Genomic DNA, 20,214 nt, shown 5'->3' with positions numbered 1-20,214 from the left:
TAGAGAGTGATGTTCTGAGACAATTTGCAATTGGTTTTCGTTTTTTTATTATTTGTGGTTTTTGCGTTTTTTTGCTTTTTATTCAGCAATCTGGTTGCTAGGGTCAAAATAAGAGATTGGAATATGAATAGGAGAGGCTTGAATAGAAAGACGAATAATAAAAAGTAGCAATAACAATACATTTGTAGCCTTACAGAGCATTTATATTTAGACGGGGTCAGTGACCCCCATTTGGAAGCTGGCAAGAGTAAAATAATTCAAAAACTATTCAAACTAAATAATGAAGGTCAATTGAACAGTTGCTTAGAATTAGCCATTCTATAACATACTAAAAGTCCACCCCTTTAAGAAGTAATCACCGCACTTCTGTGCTGCCCAATATGGCTTCTTCCATGAATCCAAACACACATTCTCCAGCGAGGACAGGGGTACTGAGTTTATTATATTTACAGCACTATCCATATGAAGTCCGTTTCCATTAGCGATGCACTGAATCCCCTATTTTGGATACGGCCGAACCCTCGAATTCTTCGCGAAAGATTCTGCCGAATCTGAATCCTAATTTGCATATGCAAATTAGGATTTTTGCATATGCTTCCTTGTTTTGTGACAAAAAATCACGCGATTTCCCTCCCCACCTCTAATTTGCATATGCAAATTCAGATTTGGTTCGGCCAGGCAGAAGGATGTGGCCAAATCCTGCTGAAAAAGGCTGAATCCTGCCCGAACCGAATCCTGGATTTGGTGCATCCCTAGTTTCCATGGGTTCCCCCACAAACTGACTGATCACTTTAATGCCTTCTGAACCGAACCAATTGTGCTTGTGTGACTGTGATAGGGAAATTGGATTGTAAGTTCTGCAGGAGTAAATGATAACAAAGCGGTTTCTTTTTCCCTCTCAGGCTCCTCTCTCTGCAACCTCTCAGTTGGTCTGGTTCCCTTATTCAGCCATTGACCATCTCCGGCAGGCTCTGGGCGAGAATGAAAGTAACCAGCACAATCAGGCTGTGAGTTCTCTGCTTTACCTCCCCGTTTCATAGTAATCACTTCTGTTCAGGCTCCAAAAGGGGAACTATCGAGAAAATGAAAATGTAATATAAGCTCCCTCATACTGAAATAAGAAACTGTCTAAATACAATCAATTTAAAAATTCTGCATTGTTGTATTAGAGCTCACTCAAATAACTGATTCCAGTACAAACAAAATAACTGCATTTTGCACAAATCCTGCATGTAGAGAGACGCGATGCCTGGTGATTTTAATAGAGTGAGGTCTAATACATCTTCTAGGCAAAAGGAGCCCCCCTATAAGATATATTGGATCATTCCTCTGACACCCAACTGCTGCATGAAGACAGAATAAGCAGAAACCCGATTCTAAACAGTTCTCTCTTTCTCCTTTTTGATTTCTGCAGATTCTGAGCAAACTCCAGCGCAAGATGGATGAATATTTCCAGAAGCTGAAGAAAGCCACCGACGACTACAAAAAGCTGGTGCAGAAGCCTCTACGGGCGTAAAGCTGCTCAGTAACAGGCTCCGAAGAACGGAGAAAAACCAGGCGCCGTGTTTATAATTCAGTGTAGAATTCATAATTATGTCATTAGTTTTCTGTTTTGTAAAAATAAACTATTTTGTAAGATGTTCCTCTGTTTGTCTGTTTGTGGAACGTTTCATTATCAGATCCCAACCCCGTGCCACATGTCCTATTGTAAATACAGTCTCTGCTTAGATCCACTGATATCTGAAATATTCTCTCTGGGTCATCAACCGAATCTTTTGTGGAACATTGGGTCATCTGGTGAGTCTAACAACTATGCGCTGGTGCTTCCCTGGTAATAAAAAAATACATTCTCAAAGGTTTTCTGCCCCAACCTTCTTTTAAGGAATTGGTTCCTTCTCTCATCTTTGTACTTAGGATTTAAAGGGGAAGTAAAGTCTAAAATAGAATAAGGCTAGAAATGCTGTATTTTGTATACTAAACATAAACATGAACTTACTGCACCACAAGCCTAATCAAACAAATGATTTATGCTTTCAAAGTTGTCCACAGGAGGTCACCATCTTGTAACTTTGTTATACATGCAAGACCAAGACTGTGCACATGCTCTGTGTGGTCTGGGCTGCTTAGGGATCGTCATAAATGATCAAAACAGCACAAGTCAAATAATATCTGCCAGAAGCCGATACAGCAAGACTAATTAATAATCAGACTATACAGACTGCACTGGGTCCTGTGTCATGTAATCTAATGTGGATTTTATAGTTTTTGCAGCAACACTAGATCTGTTTCTAGATGCAGCAACGCTAGATCTGTTTCTAGATGCAGCAACGCTAGATCTGGTTCTAGATGCAGCAACTCTAGACGAGCAAAACCTTTTGGGAGCAGCTGGAATAAATGTTTCTGCATTCTCTGATCACTAATGTAAAAGTTGACTCCGGATAACTGAAAATGGCATTTAATTTACTGAAGTGCAATTCAAAACCAAACAAATGGACCTGGGATCCCCAGTTCTGTCACGTGATGCTCCACCATTTTATATGACGTAAGTAACAAAGTATTATTTGTAAAGATGAACGAGAGAGAACGAGTCCCAGGTCAGGGCGAGTATGTGCGGGACAAGGAGCAAAACAATGAGCGCAGGGACTGAGTGAGTGAAATGAAGCCGCACTATTGCAATTTATCTGCTGAAATGGGGAAAGAGCAACTTAAATTTAAAATGACCGGAAAGAAAATATTTCAAGGTATAATGGGCCTTATTTATTGTTATGTGACGTGATCTACTTCAATAACACTGATACTCCCCGGCCCGCCATTCAGTCCCCATTAGAACTGACGCTACTTCCGCACAAATCGCGCACCGTCACTCGCTGACAAATGTCATTCTTATGCCCCGCCCTCACACGCTGGTCACATGGTTTTCTTACGTCGCGGACCAGCGGACTGCAGCTTCCCGATTGGCGGCGGAGTGTTTTTCAAGTGGCACCGGAAGTGTATTCATTAGTAAAGTCCCTTTTCTTCCGCTGCTGGAAGTGCGAACTCACCCGGCCTGTCTGAAGCAATAAACATGGCGTCTATATGGGAAGAAACGGAGGTAAGGGAAAAGCAGGGTATGGATGGATACAGGGGATTGCCACGTACTGAGGATTGAGAGACTGCGGGAAAAATGCCGGGGGCTGGATCGAGAATAGAGACGGGACATTAGGAACAAAGAGAATGGAGACACACTCAAGTCTCAGCCGGGGATATATAATGTGTTTGGAAATGATAAAGGGAATAGGGAAAGGAGAACAAAGAAAAGGGAATGGGACAAGGAAGGAGAATGAGAGGGAATGGGACAAGGAAGGAGAATGGGACAAGGAAGGAGAATGAGAGGGAATGGGACAAGGAAGGAGAGTGAGAGGGAATGGGACAAGGAAGGGAGAATGAGACGGAGAGTGAGAGGGAATGGGACAAGGAAGGGAGAATGAGAGGGAATGGGACAAGGAAGGAGAGTGAGAGGAATGGGACAAGGAAGGAGAATGAGAGGGAATGGGACAAGGAAGGAGAGTGAGAGGGAATGGGACAAGGAAGGAGAGTGAGAGGGAATGGGACAAGGAAGGAGAGTGAGAGGGAATGGGACAAGGAAGGAGAGTGAGAGGGAATGGGACAAGGAAGGAGAGTGAGAGGGAATGGGACAAGGAAGGAGAGTGAGAGGAATGGGACAAGGAAGGAGAATGAGAGGGAATGGGACAAGGAAGGAGAGTGAGAGGGAATGGGACAAGGAAGGGAGAATGAGACGAAGGAGAGTGAGAGGGAATGCGACAAGGAAGGGAGAATGAGAGGGAATGGGACAAGGAAGGAGAGTGAGAGGGAATGGGACAAGGAAGGAGAGTGAGAGGAATGGGACAAGGAAGGAGAATGAGAGGGAATGGGACAAGGAAGGAGAGTGAGAGGAATGGGACAAGGAAGGAGAATGAGAGGGAATGGGACAAGGAAGGAGAGTGAGAGGGAATGGGACAAGGAAGGAGAGTGAGAGGGAATGGGACAAGGAAGGGAGAATGAGACGAAGGAGAGTGAGAGGGAATGCGACAAGGAAGGGAGAATGAGAGGGAATGGGACAAGGAAGGAGAATGAGAGGGAATGGGACAAGGAAGGAGAATGAGAGGGAATGGGACAAGGAAGGAGAGTGAGAGGGAATGGGACAAGGAAGGGAGAATGAGACGGAGAGTGAGAGGGAATGAGGAGGAAGGAGAGTGAGAGGATGGGACAAGGAAGGAGATGTGAAGAAGGAAATGGGACAAGGAAGGAGAATGAGAGGGAATGGGACAAGGAAGGAGAGTGAGAGGGAATGGGACAAGGAAGGGAGAATGAGAGGGAATGGGACAAGGAAGGAGAAGTGAGAGGGATGGGACAAAGGAAGGGAGAAATGACGAAGGAGAGTGAGAGGGAATGGGAAGGAAGAGAGAAGTGAGAGGGAATGGGAAGGAAGGAGAGTGAGAGGGAATTGGGACAAGGAAGGAGAGTGAGATGGGAATGGGACAAGGAAGAGAGTGATGAGGAATGGGACAAGGAAGGAGAGTGAGAGGAATGGGACAAGGAAGGAGAATGAGAGGGAATGGGACAAGGAAGGAGAGTGAGAGGAATGGGACAAGGAAGGAGAATGAGAGGGAATGGGACAAGGAAGGAGAGTGAGAGGGAATGGGACAAGGAAGGGAGAATGAGACGAAGGAGAGTGAGAGGGAATGCGACAAGGAAGGGAGAATGAGAGGGAATGGGACAAGGAAGGAGAGTGAGAGGGAATGGGACAAGGAAGGAGAGTGAGAGGGAATGGGACAAGGAAGGAGAATGAGAGGGAATGGGACAAGGAAGGAGAGTGAGAGGGAATGGGACAAGGAAGGGAGAATGAGACGAAGGAGAGTGAGAGGGAATGGGACAAGGAAGGGAGAATGAGAGGGAATGGGACAGGGAAGGGAGAATGGGACAAGGAAGGGAGAATGAGAGGGAATGGGACAAGGAAGGAGAGTGAGAGGGAATGGGACAAGGAAGGGAGAATGAGAGGAATGGGACAAGGAAGGAGAGTGAGAGGAATGGGACAAGAAGGAGAATGAGAGGGATGGGACACAGGAAGGAGAGTGAGAGGGAATGGGAACAAGGAAGGAGAGTGAGAGGGAATGGGACAAGGAAGGGAGAATGAGACGAAGGAGAGTGAAGGGAATGCGACAAGGAAGGCGAGAATGAAGGGAATGGGACAAGGAAGGAGAATGAGAGGGAATGGGACAAGGAAGGAGATGAGAGGGAATGGGACAAGAAGGAGAGTGAGGAGGGAATGGGACAAGGAAGGAGAGTGAGAGGAATGGGACAAGGAAGGAGAATGAGAGGGAATGGGACAAGGAAGGAGAGTGAGAGGAATGGGACAAGGAAGGAGAAATGAGAGGGAATGGGACAAGGAAGGAGAGTGAGAGGGAATGGGACAAGGAAGGAGAATGAGAGGGAATGGGACAAGGAAGGAGAGTGAGAGCTTGAATGGGACAAGGAAGGAGAGTGAGAGGGAATGGCGACAAGGAAGGGAGAATGAGAGGGAATGGGACAAGGAAGGAGAATGAGAGGGAATGGGACACAGGAAGGAGAGTGAGAGGGAATGGGACAACAGGAAGGAGAGTGAGAGGGAATGGGGACAAAGGAGGAGAGTGAGAGGTGAGATGGGACAAGAAAGGAGAAATGAGAGGGAATGGAAACAGGAAGGAGAGTGAGAGAGGAGCAGGAAGGGGAATCCAGGAAGGGCAGTAATGAGACGATGAGGAGAGTGAGAGGAATGCGACAAGGGAAGGGAGAATGAGAGGGGAGATGGGAGGACAAGGAAAGGAGAGTGAGAGGGAATGGGACAAGGAAGGAGAGTGCAGAGGGAATGGGACAAGGAAGGAAGAGTGCGAGGAATGGGGACAAGGAAGGAGAATGAGAAGGGCAGTGGGACAAGGAAGGAGAGTGAGAGGAATGGGACAAGGAAGGAGAATGAGCAGGGAATGGGACAAGGAAGGAGAAGTGAGGGGAATTGGAGACAGGAAGGAGAGTGGAGAGGGAAGCATGAGGGAGAGGGGAGAATAGGAAGGAGAGTGAGGAGGGAATGGAACAAGTGAAGGGAGATGAGAGGGAATGGGACACAGGAAGGAGAATGAGAGGAATGGGACAAGGAAGGAGAATGAGAGGGAATGCACAAGGACAGGTAAGAGATGAGAGGAAATGGGACAAGGAAGGAGAATGAGAAGGAATGGGAACAAGGAAGGAGAGTGGAGAGGAATGGGACAAGGAAGGAGAATGAAGGGATGGGACAAAGGAATGGAGAGTGAGAGGGAAATGGACAAGGAAGGAGAGTGAGAGAATGGGACAAGAAGGGAGAATGAGACGAAGGAGAAGAGGGAATTTGTAGAGGGAATGGGAGGAGAGATAATGAGGGAATGGGACAAGGAAGGAGAAGTGAGAAGGGATTGGGATTGGAAGAGTGAGAGGGAAATGGGACAAGAACCGGAAGAGTGAGAGGAATAGGACAAGGAAGGGAGAATGAGAAGGGAATGGGACAAGGAAGGAGATGTGAGAGGAATGGGACAAGGAAGAGAGAATCAAGGAAGGAAAGAGTGAGAGGTGAATGGACAAGGAAGGGAGAATGAGAGGGAATGGGAAGGAATGGAGAGTGAGAGGGAAATGGGACATAGGAAGGGAGAATGAGACGGAGCCGACAAGGGGGAGAATGACGGACAAGGAAGGGAGTGAGAGGGAATTGAGAGGGAATGGGACAAGGAAGGGAGAGTGAGAGGGAATGGGAAAGGATGCAGAGGAAATGGACAAGGAAGGAGACTGAGAGGGAATGGGACAAGGAAGGAAGAATGAGAGGGAAATGGGACAAGCAGGGAATGGACAGGAAGGGAGAATGAGACGATGAGAGGGAATGGACAGGAAGGGAGAATGAGAGGATGGGGACAAGGAGGAGAGTAGTTATGGGAACAAGGAGGAGTGAGAGGGAATGTGCGACTTGGGACAAGAAGGAGAATGAGAGGGAATGGACAACATGAAGGGAATGGGACAGGAAGGAGAGTGAGAGGGAATGGGAAAGGAAGGGAGAATGAGAACGAAGGAGAGTGAGGGGAATACAAGGAAGGGAGATTCAAGGAAGGAGAGTGAGAGGAATGGGACAAGGAAGGAGAGTGAGGAATGGGAACAGAGAAGGAGAATGAGAGGGAATGGGACAAGGAAGGAGAGTAGAGGGAATGGGACAAGTGAGACGAAACAAGGAAGGAGAATGAGAGGGAATGGGACTGTGAGAGGGAATGGGACATAGTGTAATTCAAGGAAGGGAGAATGAGACGAAGGAGAGTGAGAGGGAATGGGACAAGGAAGTGTTAGAGGCAGACAACAGAAACTGATGAAGGGAATGTCAGCCGACATGATGGGACCAAGGAAGGGAGAATGAGACGAAGGAGAGTGAGAGGGAATGGAACAAGGAAGGGAGAATGGGACAAGGAAGGGAGAATGAGACGAATGGGCCAAGGAAGGCAAATGATAAGGAATGGGACAAGGAAGGAGAGTGAGAGGGAATGGGACAAGGAAGGAGAGTGAGAGGGAATGGAAAACAAGGGCTTTGTGTGTAGTCAAACAAAAAGTGTAGTTGAGCTAAAGCAGAAAACATAACTGCGATCAGACTATGGAATGGGGAGAAGACATAAAGCCAGCTATACATGTATAGATTATTATAAATAAAATCAGCCTTTGATGGAGATAACTCCCTGTATAATGTGCTGCTCTTTATTACACAGGCCATACATATTCTGATAGCCCAGTCAGACCTGGACATGTTACTAAGGCAGTAAATGGTGGAAGGGATAGTTTGTTTGAACGTGGTTTTACTTAAAAAGTATCAAAAGCCACATTTCCCAACTAAAACACTAAAACCCATAATATTGTTTGAGCCAAACCCACCACAATGATTGTGTCTGATCTACCAAGCGACCAATATCCCTGGGTCTGTTCTGATAGTTCCTTGGAAGCAAATGTCCCATATTAGGGGCCTTTGTAATGTTATTACTCCAACCGAACACTTCAACTCTTTGCTTGCCAGCAACATAGAATCTGACGATAAAGTTAAGCGATTGCAAGGGGACATTAATCCCTGTGTTCCTTTGTAGAATATATTTGCTGATTGTAGTGCTATGAATAATGACCCATGTAAGAATCTGCAGACAATTTAGCCTTACAGCGCTCCCCATTTCTGGTGGGAACAGATTGGATTTTATAGACTTGATAGAGGGAGTGAACAAAAAAATACAGAAATTAAAAAAAACTAGAGTCTGACTGTAAAGTTAATATGTGAAGTCTTTAATTTCATTAAGAAAATCTGTATTTTCCATGGCGTTGTCACATGGGGTGCAAGGTGGGTTTCTTGGACTGCAAGTGACTTATTAATTTTTTTTTTCTTGTCTATGTGCAGGCAGATGGGTTGGGAGAAGAGGTCCTCAAAATGTCCACGGAAGAGATAATCCAGAGAACTCGGCTGCTGGACAGTGAAATCAAAGTGAGTTACTTCCCACTTCTGCTTTGCCCTCAAGGAGCGCTTTACAAATAAAAATATACATACATACATACATACATACATACATACATACATACATACATACTGATGAAAACATTCCTATTTTGTACCTTGTGTGAATGGCGAGGCCAATAGGCTGGTTTTGCTTCCAATAAGGATTAATTATATCTTAGTTGGGATCAAGTACAAGCTTCTGTTTTATTATTACAGAGAAAAAGGAAAACATTTATAAAAATCTGGATAAAATTGTGTCTATAGGAGACGGCCTTTCCGTAATTTGAAGCTTTCTTGGTAATGACTTTCCGGATAAGGGATCCCATACCTGTGTATGAGTGGTGCAATATTTTAATGAGCACTAGATATTATTGCACAGTTCCCACAAGGGTATTGTCTTCTTTTTTTTCTTCAAACCCTTGCCCCTTCCCTAAGCCTGTCTTTTCTTTAAGCCTGATTTTTCTTTAAAGAACAAGGAAAGTTAAACTAAAAAAGTAGATAGGAATGTTGTACATTATGTTATGGGTTTCTGTACCAGCCCAAGGCAACCACAGCCCTTTAGCAGTAAAGATCTGTGTCTCCAAAGATGCCCCAGTAGCTCCCCATCTTCTTTTCTGCTGATTCGCTGCACATGCTCTGTGCTGCTGTCACTTACTGAGCTTAGGGACCCACTCACAATATACAGTACACATAGAATAGAAATGTCACAATATAAGGCTGATTAGTAATTAATACAGATAATTACTACATGGCAGCACAGAAACCAGTGCAATTAGCATCAGAATTTAATAATCAGCAAACCTGTAGCATCAGCTTATATTACAGCCAGGGAAGCTCATTTTCTGCTGGATAATTAGGGACGAGCCCTAAGCTTAGCTTCTCAACAGCCAATCAGAGCCCACTGAGCATGTGAGTGTCACAGACACTTTCCAAGATGGTGACCCCCTGTGACAAGTTTGAAGTCCTGGATCATTGCTGCTATTGACAAGCTGAAACTTTAGCCTCGTGCAATAAGTTCACTATATAAAATATGGCATTTATAGCCCTATTTATTTTTAGGGGTTAGTTCTCCTTTAAGCCTGACTTTTCTTTGCAGTGCTTTGGCCTCCTTCTCGGTCTGTGGTCTGACCTGATTGGTTGAAACTCCTTCCATAGTTACCTTGTATATTATTGAGGCAAATCATCATGTTTTTTTTTTCTTTTAGATCATGAAAAGTGAGGTTTTGAGAGTCACCCACGAGCTGCAAGCAATGAGAGACAAAATAAAAGAAAACAGTGAGAAAATCAAAGTGAATAAAACCCTCCCATACCTGGTGTCCAATGTCATAGAGGTAAGGTTGGTCGATTCCCAGTTGTCCCCGATATCTTCTTTCAGACTCTACGGGGGATATTTAGCAAAATCTGATTTTATAAGTAAAAAAAAGTCCAACCAAACTAGAATGCACAATTTGACTTTATTTATCAGTGAAAAAAACTCGATAAAATCGGTTCGGGAAAAAACCTGAATTTGGATATTTGCGAAAGAAAAACTCTGAATTTTTCAGGTTTTAATTCCAAAACGCTTGAAATTTTCATGAAATGGCTCGAAACCCCCGTTGTTTTTTTTCCGGATTTTTGGCCAAAAAAAAAAAAGTGCAGAACAGGATATCTTCAGATTTGTAATGGGACCTTTGCCAATGACTTCTACAGGACCCCGACAGCTTGGAGATGGGAGTATTTTCGGATTTCTGACTTTTAGCAGCCTCCGGGTATAATAAATCACTAAAAATTTGAGTTTTTTTTTTTCCCTCTAAAAATTTGGATTTCATAAAAAAAAAAATTTTTTTTGGCATTCGGACTTTAATAAATTACTACATCTCACTTTCTTGCACTTTTAGCTCCTGGATGTCGATCCTAACGATCAGGAAGAGGATGGAGCTAACATTGATTTAGACTCTCAGAGAAAGGGAAAGTGTGCTGTGATTAAAACCTCAACTCGACAGGTAAGAACTTGTTTCTTGTGTTGTTCCTGGTCTATATGAAAGTGACACTGGCATATTTAAACCTATGGCTGTCCTGATTCCTTCAGTAAATTTACTAGGGATGCACCAAATCCACTATTTAGGATTTGGCCGAATCCTTCACAAAAGATTCGGCCGAATACCGAACCGAAACCTTAATTTGCATATGCTAATTAGGGGTGGGAAGGGGAAAACATTTTTTACTTCCTTATTTTGTGACAAAAAGTCACGCGATTTCCCTCCCCGCCCCTAATTTGCATATACAAATTCAGATTCGGCTGGGCAGAAGGATTCGGTCGAATCCTGCTGAAAAAAGCCGAATCCTGGATTAGGTGCATCCCTAAAATTTACCTTGTACTATTGGGTGATCTTTAACTCTAAAAGTAGGCTGGTTCATCTTTAAGTTAAATTTTCGTATATTGTAGAATACTATATTCCTAGTGACTATGCTATTGCTCCTCATTTGTTTTTTATTTTCATCTTTTTTTCCAATTTGCCCTTCTTTCTTCTGCCTCTTTCCAGCTTCCAAATGGGAGTCAATGAGCCTGGAAGCCAAAAACGATGGCTCTGTGAGGCTACAGTTTTATTGTTGGTTTCTTTTTATTACTTATCTTCCTGTTTAGACCCTCTCATATTCATCTTCCGGTCTTTCATGCAAACCAGTGGCTGGTTGCTAGGGTGAATAAGACCCTAGCAACAAGATAGCTGCTGGAATACCAAATTGAAGAGATGCTGACTAAAAAGCTGAATAACTGAATAACCACAAACATAAAACAAATGAAGACCAATTGCAGATTAACTCAGCATATCAATGCTTACACCATGCTGAATGTTAATTTAAAGGGGAACTTCAGCTTCCAAACCAAAATGTGTTAAAGAGGCCCACATAACACAGAAAACTCTAATATACCCATCACAGTTACCTGTTTCTTCAAAAAGTATGAATAAATGCCATTTTCTATGCTGAAATCCAGCTGTTTAACAGTTCTTTTCTTTCTGCATCATTTGAAATCCTGGCAGGGAAGGAGGGACTAAACACTGATGATACAAATTGTAACAACTTCTCCACAGCTTACAGACATCATGCAGGAACTACATAACCCACAATGCATTGCACTGGGATGTTCCTTTCCTTATTGAAATCACATGTGCAGGGAATTGTGGGGTTTGGAGGAAGCAGGCTGAGGACAGATGGCTGTTGATCCAAAGTAACAGTAGTCAGCCAGCTCAGCAAAGTAGTCAGACAGATCAGGAGGAGAGCAGGGGGCTAGGCTTAGGGAACTATCAGAAACCATTAAAAATCATGAAAAGTCAGCATATTTTTTAATTGGCGTATATTGCAAAGTTGCTTGACGTGTTTACTTTTCAAAAAGCTTAAGTTATGTTTTTGTGGAGTTCCCCTTTAAGTAGTTACCAAGTGAGTTAATGACTCCCAATTCCTTAAGGGCTGTGGAACACGAGTGGCTGCCTGAATATGTCATAGTACTCTGCAAAGGTGATCAATCAGTCTGTGTTCCGTAAATATGTTTCCAGCTAGGTAACAAACATTAATATTTTGTGTCCCTTTTGTTGAGTAGACCATTACCAAAAGGGACGCTTGTTCCTACAAAAAACTTTTTATGCTCCACACTGGCTCATGAGGTTTATATTGTCCTTTTTAAGAGCTATGGTATAGCCTGTCCATTCGCAAATCTGATTGAGCGTCAACAACTCATTAAAGAGCCATATGTACGTCTGATACAAAATTATTTTTCCATCGTTCTTCAATGATTCTCTCTCTTTAGACCTACTTCTTGCCAGTCATTGGTTTGGTCGATGCAGAGAAACTGAAGCCTGGAGATCTTGTGGTAAGGGGCCGGAAGGCCATATTTGACACCATTATTAGGTGGCTGGTGATGCCTTTATACCTTAAAAATAAGTGAATATAAAATTGATGAGGGGTGCTATTCTTTTGCAATTGACATTCATTAGTTATTTTCTTTTTATTCCCAAGATTTTAAGGGATACATGTACTGTTAATATGAATGAATTTTGTTACAACAGCGCCACCTGCTGGTCAGTTTCCCACCAGTCTGACCACCAAGTAGTCAAGGAAGTTGTAAGGAGAAAGAAAAAGGCTGCTCTGATGTTCTTCTGCTTAGGAAAGATTTTGAGAGGTTTCTAATTTTTTTTTAACCAAAAGGAGCAGAGCAGCCTCTTTCTTTCTCCTGACAACTTCCTTGACTACTTGGTGGTCAGACTGGTTGGAAAATGACCAGCAGATGGCGCTGTTGTAACAAAATTCATTCATATTAACAGTACATGTATCCCTTAATATCTTGGAATTCAAGAAAAATAAATAATGAATGTACATTGCAAATGTTTTTAGAATAGCCTCATCAATTTTACATTCACTTATTTTAAAGGTTTACTTATCCTTTAATGCCGGCAGATAATTCAATAATGTATTAATTTTCTTCCCCTGCACTTGTGGGTTTTTTTTCAGGGAGTGAACAAAGATTCTTACCTTATTTTGGAGACTCTTCCTACGGAATATGATTCTCGTGTGAAGGCCATGGAAGTGGACGAGAGGCCCACCGAGCAATACAGTGACATAGGAGGTCTGGATAAACAGATCCAGGAGGTAATGTGTGATTGCTGCTGTTATACAATTCCCCGAAAGCCGTTGATGTAATTTTTCCCAAAATACATTTATGTTTTCCCTTTTCCTGTAGCTTGTTGAGGCCATTGTACTGCCCATGAACCACAAGGAAAAGTTTGAGAATTTAGGAATTCAGCCCCCTAAAGGTGTTCTTATGTACGGCCCCCCTGGAACTGGGAAGACCCTGCTGGCTAGAGCATGTGCAGCTCAGACTAAGGTATATGTTCATTTTATAGAGTTCAGCTCAGACAAAGGTATATGTTCATTTTATAGAGCTCAGCTCAGTCAAAGGTATATGTTCATTTTATAGAGTTCATCTCAGACTAAGGTATATGCTCATTTTATAGAGCTCAGCTCAGACTAAGGTATATGTTAATTTTATAGAGTTCAGCTCAGACAAAGGTATATGTTCATTTTATAGAGCTCAGCTCAGACTAAGGTATATGTTCATTTTATAGAGCTCATCTCAGACAAAGGTATATGTTCATTTTATAGAGTTCAGCTCAGACTAAGGTATATGTTCATTTTATAGAGTTCAGCTCAGACTAAGGTATATGTTCATTTTATAGAGTTCAGCTCAGACTAAGGTATATGTTCATTTTATAGAGTTCAGCTCAGACTAAGGTATATGCTCATTTTATAGAGTTCAGCTCAGACAAACGGTATATGCTCATTTTATAGAGCTCAGCTCAGACAAAGGGATATGTTCATTTTATAGAGCTCTACTAACTGTCATACGTATTAACTGCATTAAAGGCTAATGATTCTTTTTCTTTCAGGCTACCTTTCTGAAGCTTGCCGGCCCACAGCTAGTGCAGATGTTTATTGGAGACGGTGCCAAACTGGTGCGAGATGCTTTCGCTCTGGCCAAGGAGAAAGCACCTTCTATCATTTTCATTGATGAACTTGATGCTATTGGCACAAAAAGGTACACATTGCTTGCTAACAACAAGCTGGTGGAAGATTTCCTGCTTGTAGGATAAGTAAAATAAGAGAATAGCACCCTCATCAATTTTACATTCTGACCACCAAGTAGTCAAGGAAGTTGTCAGGAGTAAGAAAGAGGCTGCTCTGAAGTTCTTCTGCTTAAGGAAGATTTGAGAAAGGTTTTGCAATTTTTTTCCTCCGCAAAAGAACATCAGAGCAGCCTCTTTCTTTCTCCTGACAACTTCCTTGACTACTTGGTGGTCAGACTGGTCAGAAAATGACCAGCAGGTGGTGCTCTTGTAACAATCATTCATATTAACAGTACATGTATCATTTACTATCTTGTTATTAAAAATAAAAATAAATGTACATTGCAAAAGTGCTTAGAATAGCCATACATTCACTTGTTTTTAAAGTTTACTTATCCTTTTGAGTTCCTGTGCCTGTGTTTACATTTTAAATACACATTTATTCTTCCCCACAGATTTGACAGTGAGAAAGCAGGAGACAGGGAGGTGCAGAGAACAATGCTTGAGCTTCTTAATCAGCTTGATGGATTTCAGCCAAACATGCAAGTCAAGGTAAATTATTATTTTTTCTTTCTGGAAGTTATTAAAAACATCTGAGCTTGCCTCGGCTGAAGGTTCTTCTATACAAAAGATAGATTAATCTTACATTGCATCTTTAAGAAGATCTTGATTCAAGGCCAGTACATGCATTATGGTCACTGACTCAAGTTTCTTTGCTGTGGTTGTGTAATGGGTAACACGGCTACAGTATCTACTGAGATTTACAATGGTTCGGAGAAGTATTTGCTTTTTAAAGGAGAAATAACTCCCCTCCTTGTAATAAAAGCCCCATCAACTTCCTTCCATCAACCCCTCCCCTCTCGACACTGTGCCTTAGTTAAAAAGAAGCTCCTGAAAAAAACTCTGACCTTAAACTGCAGAGCAGTTTTTTTCAGGGGGCTTCTTTTTAAATAAGTGTGGAGAGGGGGTTGATGGGGCTTTTATTACCGGGGGGGGGGGTTAGTTCTCCTTTTAAAGGCTGGGTCACTTTAACTTTTATTTTGTTACAGGATGTTGAATTGTGATCAATTTTTCAGTTGGTCTTCATTATTTTTTTTTTATAGTTTTTAGAATGATTTGCCTATTTCTTCTGACTCTTTCCAGCTTTCCAATGGGGGGGGGGGGTCACTGACCCCATCTAAAAAACAATGCTTTGTAAGGCTACAAATGTACTGTTGTTGCTACTTTTTATTAATTCGATTTCAGGCCCTCTCCGATTTATATTCCAGTCTGTTATTCAAATAAACACATGGTTTCTAGGGTAATGTGGACCCTAGAAACCAGAATCTCCTATCCATATTCCTGTTTCTCATTTAATCAATGCATGGTTGCTAGGGTAATTTGGACCGTAGCAACCAAATGGTTGAAATTGCATACCGGAGAGTTGCTGAATAAAAAGCGAAATAACTCAAAAACCACATTGTCTCAGAATATCCCTCTCTACATCATACTAACAGTTAATTTAAAGGTGAACAACACCCTGCTGGCTCTGCTTCTTCTTGCCCTTTCCCAATGTCAAAATCTCCCGCCCCAGTCCCCAGAATATCACTCTCTAATATCCTACTAAAAACTTGATGAACTACCACTTTAAGCTCTGCCTTATGGTGAGAAATGTAAAGCTTATTTGTGTGTTGTGGTGCAGGTGATTGCCGCTACTAATCGTGTGGATATCCTGGATCCGGCACTGCTGCGTTCTGGGCGTCTAGATCGGAAGATTGAGTTCCCCATGCCCAATGAAGAGGCCAGAGCACGTATCATGCAGATCCATTCCCGTAAGATGAATGTCAGGTAAGGATGAGATGCAATTTTAAAAGCTGTCTCCCATTATAATTAAATAATCCAAATATTAAAAAAATGATTTCCTTTTTCTGTGTAATAATAAAACAGTCGCTTGGACTTGATCCCAACTAAGATATAATTAATCCTTATTGGAAGCAAAACCAGCCTATTGGGTTTATTTCATGTTTACATGATTTTCTACTAGACTTGAGATATGAAGATCCAAATTACAGAAAGATCATTTATCTGGAGAACCCCAGGTCCCAAGCATTCTGGATAACAGGTCCCATACCTGTACTATAACTAATCCTTATTGGAAGTAGGGATGCACCAAATCCAGGATTCGGTTTGGTATTCTGCCAGGATTCGTCTGTTTTCAGCAGTATTCGGATTTAGCCGAATCCTTGTGGCTGGCCGATCCAAATCCTTAAAATCATGTGACTTTTCGTCACAGAACAAGGAAGTGTAAAATTCTTTCTACCCCCACCCCTTGCTGATTTGCATATTCAAATTCATATTTGTTTCAGTATTTGCCCGAATCTTTCTCAAAGGATGAGTGGGTTCGGCTGATTCCAAAATAGTGGATTCGCTGCATCCCTAATTGGAAGCAAAACCAGCCTATTGGGTTTATTTAATGTTTACATGATTTTCTAGTAGACTTAAGGTATGAAGATCCAAATTATGGAAGGATCCGTTATCCAGAATACCCTAGCATTCTGGATAATAGGTCTCATAACTGTATATGTAATTGATATGCATATTGAATTCCGCTGTGCAGTTCCCAGCATTGAGTTTTAATTTTCCTTCTGGTTCTGCAGCCCTGATGTGAATTATGAGGAGCTGGCTCGCTGTACCGACGATTTCAATGGCGCTCAGTGCAAAGCAGTTTGTGTGGAAGCCGTAAGTATTTCTCTACCCATTTGATTGGCCTTGTAATCTCTATCCCTGCCAACGATACACAATCTACTTGGCTGGCAAGGAAGCTACATAGAGATTCTATATTCCTGGGTTACATTTAAAGGAACAGTAACACATAAGTGTTTTAAAGTAATGAAAATATCATGTAGTGTTGCCCTGCACTGGTAAAACTGATGTGTTTGCTTCATCGCCTTCATCACATTAGGCTGACATTTTACCTTGTCCCATGTTGAAATGATGGATTGTGGGAGTTCCTCTGCTTTCCACGGTGGGTTTTTGCACAAATTGCACACGGGTCTCACAATTCATGAATTCAACGTAGAACAATGTGAGAGAGAGAGAGAGAGAGAGAGGGGTTGAATGACTGTGCCAGGCCTAAGTAAAGGGGGGAGGGGAAAGGAACCTGAGAGTCAGAGGCAGATGGAAGTCATGGCTTCCTCTCTCTTATACCGTTTAAATAGCACTGTTAGTATCAGCTTAAAGGATAAGTAAACCTTAAAAATAAGTGAATATAAAATGGATGAGGGGCTATTCTAAGCACTTTTGCAATGCACGTTTATTTTTTTTAATTCCAAGATATTAAGGGATACATGTACTGTTAATATGAATGAATTTTGTTTCAACAGCGCCACCTGCTGGTCATTTTCCCACCAGTCTGACCACCAAGTAGTCAAGGAAGTTGTCAGGAGAAAGAAAGAGGCTGCTCTGATGTTCTTCTGCTTAGTAAAGATTTGAGAAAGGTTTCTAATTTTATTCCTAAGCAGAAGAACATCAGAGCAGCCTCTTTCTTTCTCCTGACAACTTCCTTGACTACTTGGTGGTCAGACTGGTCAGAAAATGACCGGCAGGTGGCGCTGTTGGAACAAAATTCATTCATATTAACAGCACATGTATCCCTTAATATCTTGGAATTAAAAAAAAAATAATGAATGTACATTGCTAAAGTGCTTAGAATAGCCCCCTCGTCAATTTTATATTCACTTTTTAAGGTTTACTTATCCTTTAAGTTTTGGCTGATGTTTGTGCCTTTTCTTCCAGGGAATGATTGCTCTGCGCAGAGGAGCCACTGAATTAACACACGAGGATTATATGGAGGGCATCTTAGAAGTCCAGGCCAAGAAAAAAGCCAATTTACAGTACTATGCATAAAGCACAGGTGGGAAATCAGTGGGAGGATCTGCTACGTGTTGAAGCTTTGTTTGTTACAGCAAGAAATAAACCCGACCATTAAATGTACAAACCTCTAACCGTGACGTCTTTGATTCATTTGATACCAGTTGTCAATCTAACACACACACTCTTTTTTTTTTTTTTTTATATTTAATTTTGAAATCTGACATGGGGCTAGACATAATGTCAGTTTCCCAGCTACCCCCAGTCATGTGACTTGTGCTCTGATAAACTTCATTCACTCTTTACTGCTGTACTGCAAGTTGGAGTGATATCATCAGCAGCCTAACAACAGAACAATGGGAAGGTAACCAGATAGCAGCTCCCTAACACAAGATAACAGCTCCCTGGTAGATCTAAGAACAACTCAATGGTAAAATCCAGGTCCCACTGAGACACATTCAGTTACATTGAGAAGGAGAAATAACAGCCTGTCAGAAAGCAGTTCCATCCTAAAGTGCTGGCTCTTTCTGAAATCACATGACCAGGCAAAATGACCTGAGATGCACCTACACACCAATATTACAACTAAAAAATAAACTTGCTGGTTCAGGAATTAAATTTTATATTGTAGAGTGAATTATTTGCAGTGTAATTTAGAAATAAAAAGGACACCATAAAAATCATGACATAATCCCTTTAATATAGTGTTTCTTCTTGGCCATTGAGCTAACAACCTAAATATATATATAGATATGATTTTTCTGCTTGTGTTTAGCAGCTTATTGTCCTGGTGCATGCTGTGCTTCCCTAGGCAAGTAAAACCTATTGTGTATATGGAAATGCAGTATCTGCCTTGTGAATCAGAATCCCTTTATACACCAGCTGTATGATTTCCACATGTTTCTGCAGGTGCTCAGTGGCTGCAGTTGATTAATCTACCTAAAGACTTAAGGTGGCCTACAAAATAAAATCAATGGCTTTCACTGTAGGATGTCTAAATGTATTGAAAATACAGGTGTGGGACCTATTTTCCTGAATGCTCAGCATCTGGGGTTTTCCAGATAAGGGATCTTTCCGTAATTAGGATCTTCATACCTTAAAGGGCATGTAAAGGCAAAAAAATAAAATCCCATATTTACTTTAATGAAAAAGAAATCTATCTCCAATATACTTTAATTAAAAAAAGGTGTACAGTTTTTTATAAGAAACCTGACTGTAGGCAGTGAAATTGTCCCTTCATTTACTGCTGTGGATAGGAATTGTCAGACGGTCCCTAACTTCTCTGCAGGGAAACAATCATACTTATGAACAGCAGGAGGAGCCCCCTTTGTTTGTTTCCCTGTAGAGCAGTCAGCAACTGTGTAGACATTTGTATTGGATTTTATTTTGCCTTTACATCCCCTTTACTGTTTCCAACTCCAGCTGCAGGGACAAAGATCATGGAGCCGGATTTAAACAGATAAACTGGGATTCTATTTGGAGGATTATTTTGCTGCAGCCACTGGTTCTGCAGAGTTGGAGAAAGTTTGTATTAAACAACACAAAAACGATAAAATCCACATTAGATTACATGACAACACAGGACCCAGTGCAGTCTGTATATTCTGATTATTAATCAGTCTTGCTGTATCGGCTTCTGGCAGATATTTGACTTGGTTTTTTTTTTGATCATTTATGACTATCCCTAAGCAGCCCAGACCACACTGAGCATGTGCACAGTCTTGGTCTTGCAAAGATGTATAACAAAGTTACAAGATGGTGACCCCCTGTGGCCAACTTTGAAAGCATAAATCATTTGTTTGATTAGGCTTGTGGTGCAGTAACTTCATGTTTATGTTTAGTATACAAATTACAGCATTTCTAGCCTTACTCTATTTTAGACTTCCCCTTTTACGTCTACTAGAAAATCATATAAACATGAAATAAACCCAATAGGCTGGTTTTGCTTCCAATAAGGATTAATTATATCTTAGTTGGGATCAAGTACAAGCGACTGTTTTATTATTACAGAGAAAAAGGAAATCATTTTTAAAAATTTGTATAAAATGGAGTCTATGGGAGACGGCCTCGATTTTATCCAAATAATCCAAAATATTTAAAAATGATTTCCTTTTTCTGTGTAATAATAAAACAGTCGCTTGTACTTGATCCCAACTAAGATATAATTAATCCTTATTGGAAGCAAAACCAGCCTATTGGGTTTATTTAATTTACATG

General features: G+C 41.7%; 1 protein-coding gene across 1 annotated transcript; it reads left to right on the top strand.

The window, feature by feature from the left end:
• Positions 1-2,999: 2,999 nt before the first annotated feature.
• psmc3.L (proteasome 26S subunit, ATPase 3 L homeolog) lies at positions 3,000-18,118 on the top strand. The gene is given in 12 exon segments (NM_001368034.1): positions 3,000-3,091; positions 8,456-8,539; positions 9,757-9,882; positions 10,429-10,533; positions 12,336-12,398; positions 13,037-13,174; positions 13,266-13,409; positions 13,972-14,120; positions 14,604-14,700; positions 15,830-15,975; positions 16,785-16,866; positions 17,923-18,118. Coding segments are annotated over 12 exon segments (1,272 nt in total). The 5' UTR covers positions 3,000-3,064; the 3' UTR covers positions 18,034-18,118.
• Positions 18,119-20,214: the final 2,096 nt, after the last annotated feature.

The sequence above is a fragment of the Xenopus laevis genome, chromosome 4L (genome assembly GCF_017654675.1).
Source record: "Xenopus laevis strain J_2021 chromosome 4L, Xenopus_laevis_v10.1, whole genome shotgun sequence".
NCBI lineage: Eukaryota > Metazoa > Chordata > Amphibia > Anura > Pipidae > Xenopus > Xenopus laevis.
Note: the sequence above shows the minus strand (reverse complement) of the source record. Positions and strands in the feature narration are given on the sequence as shown.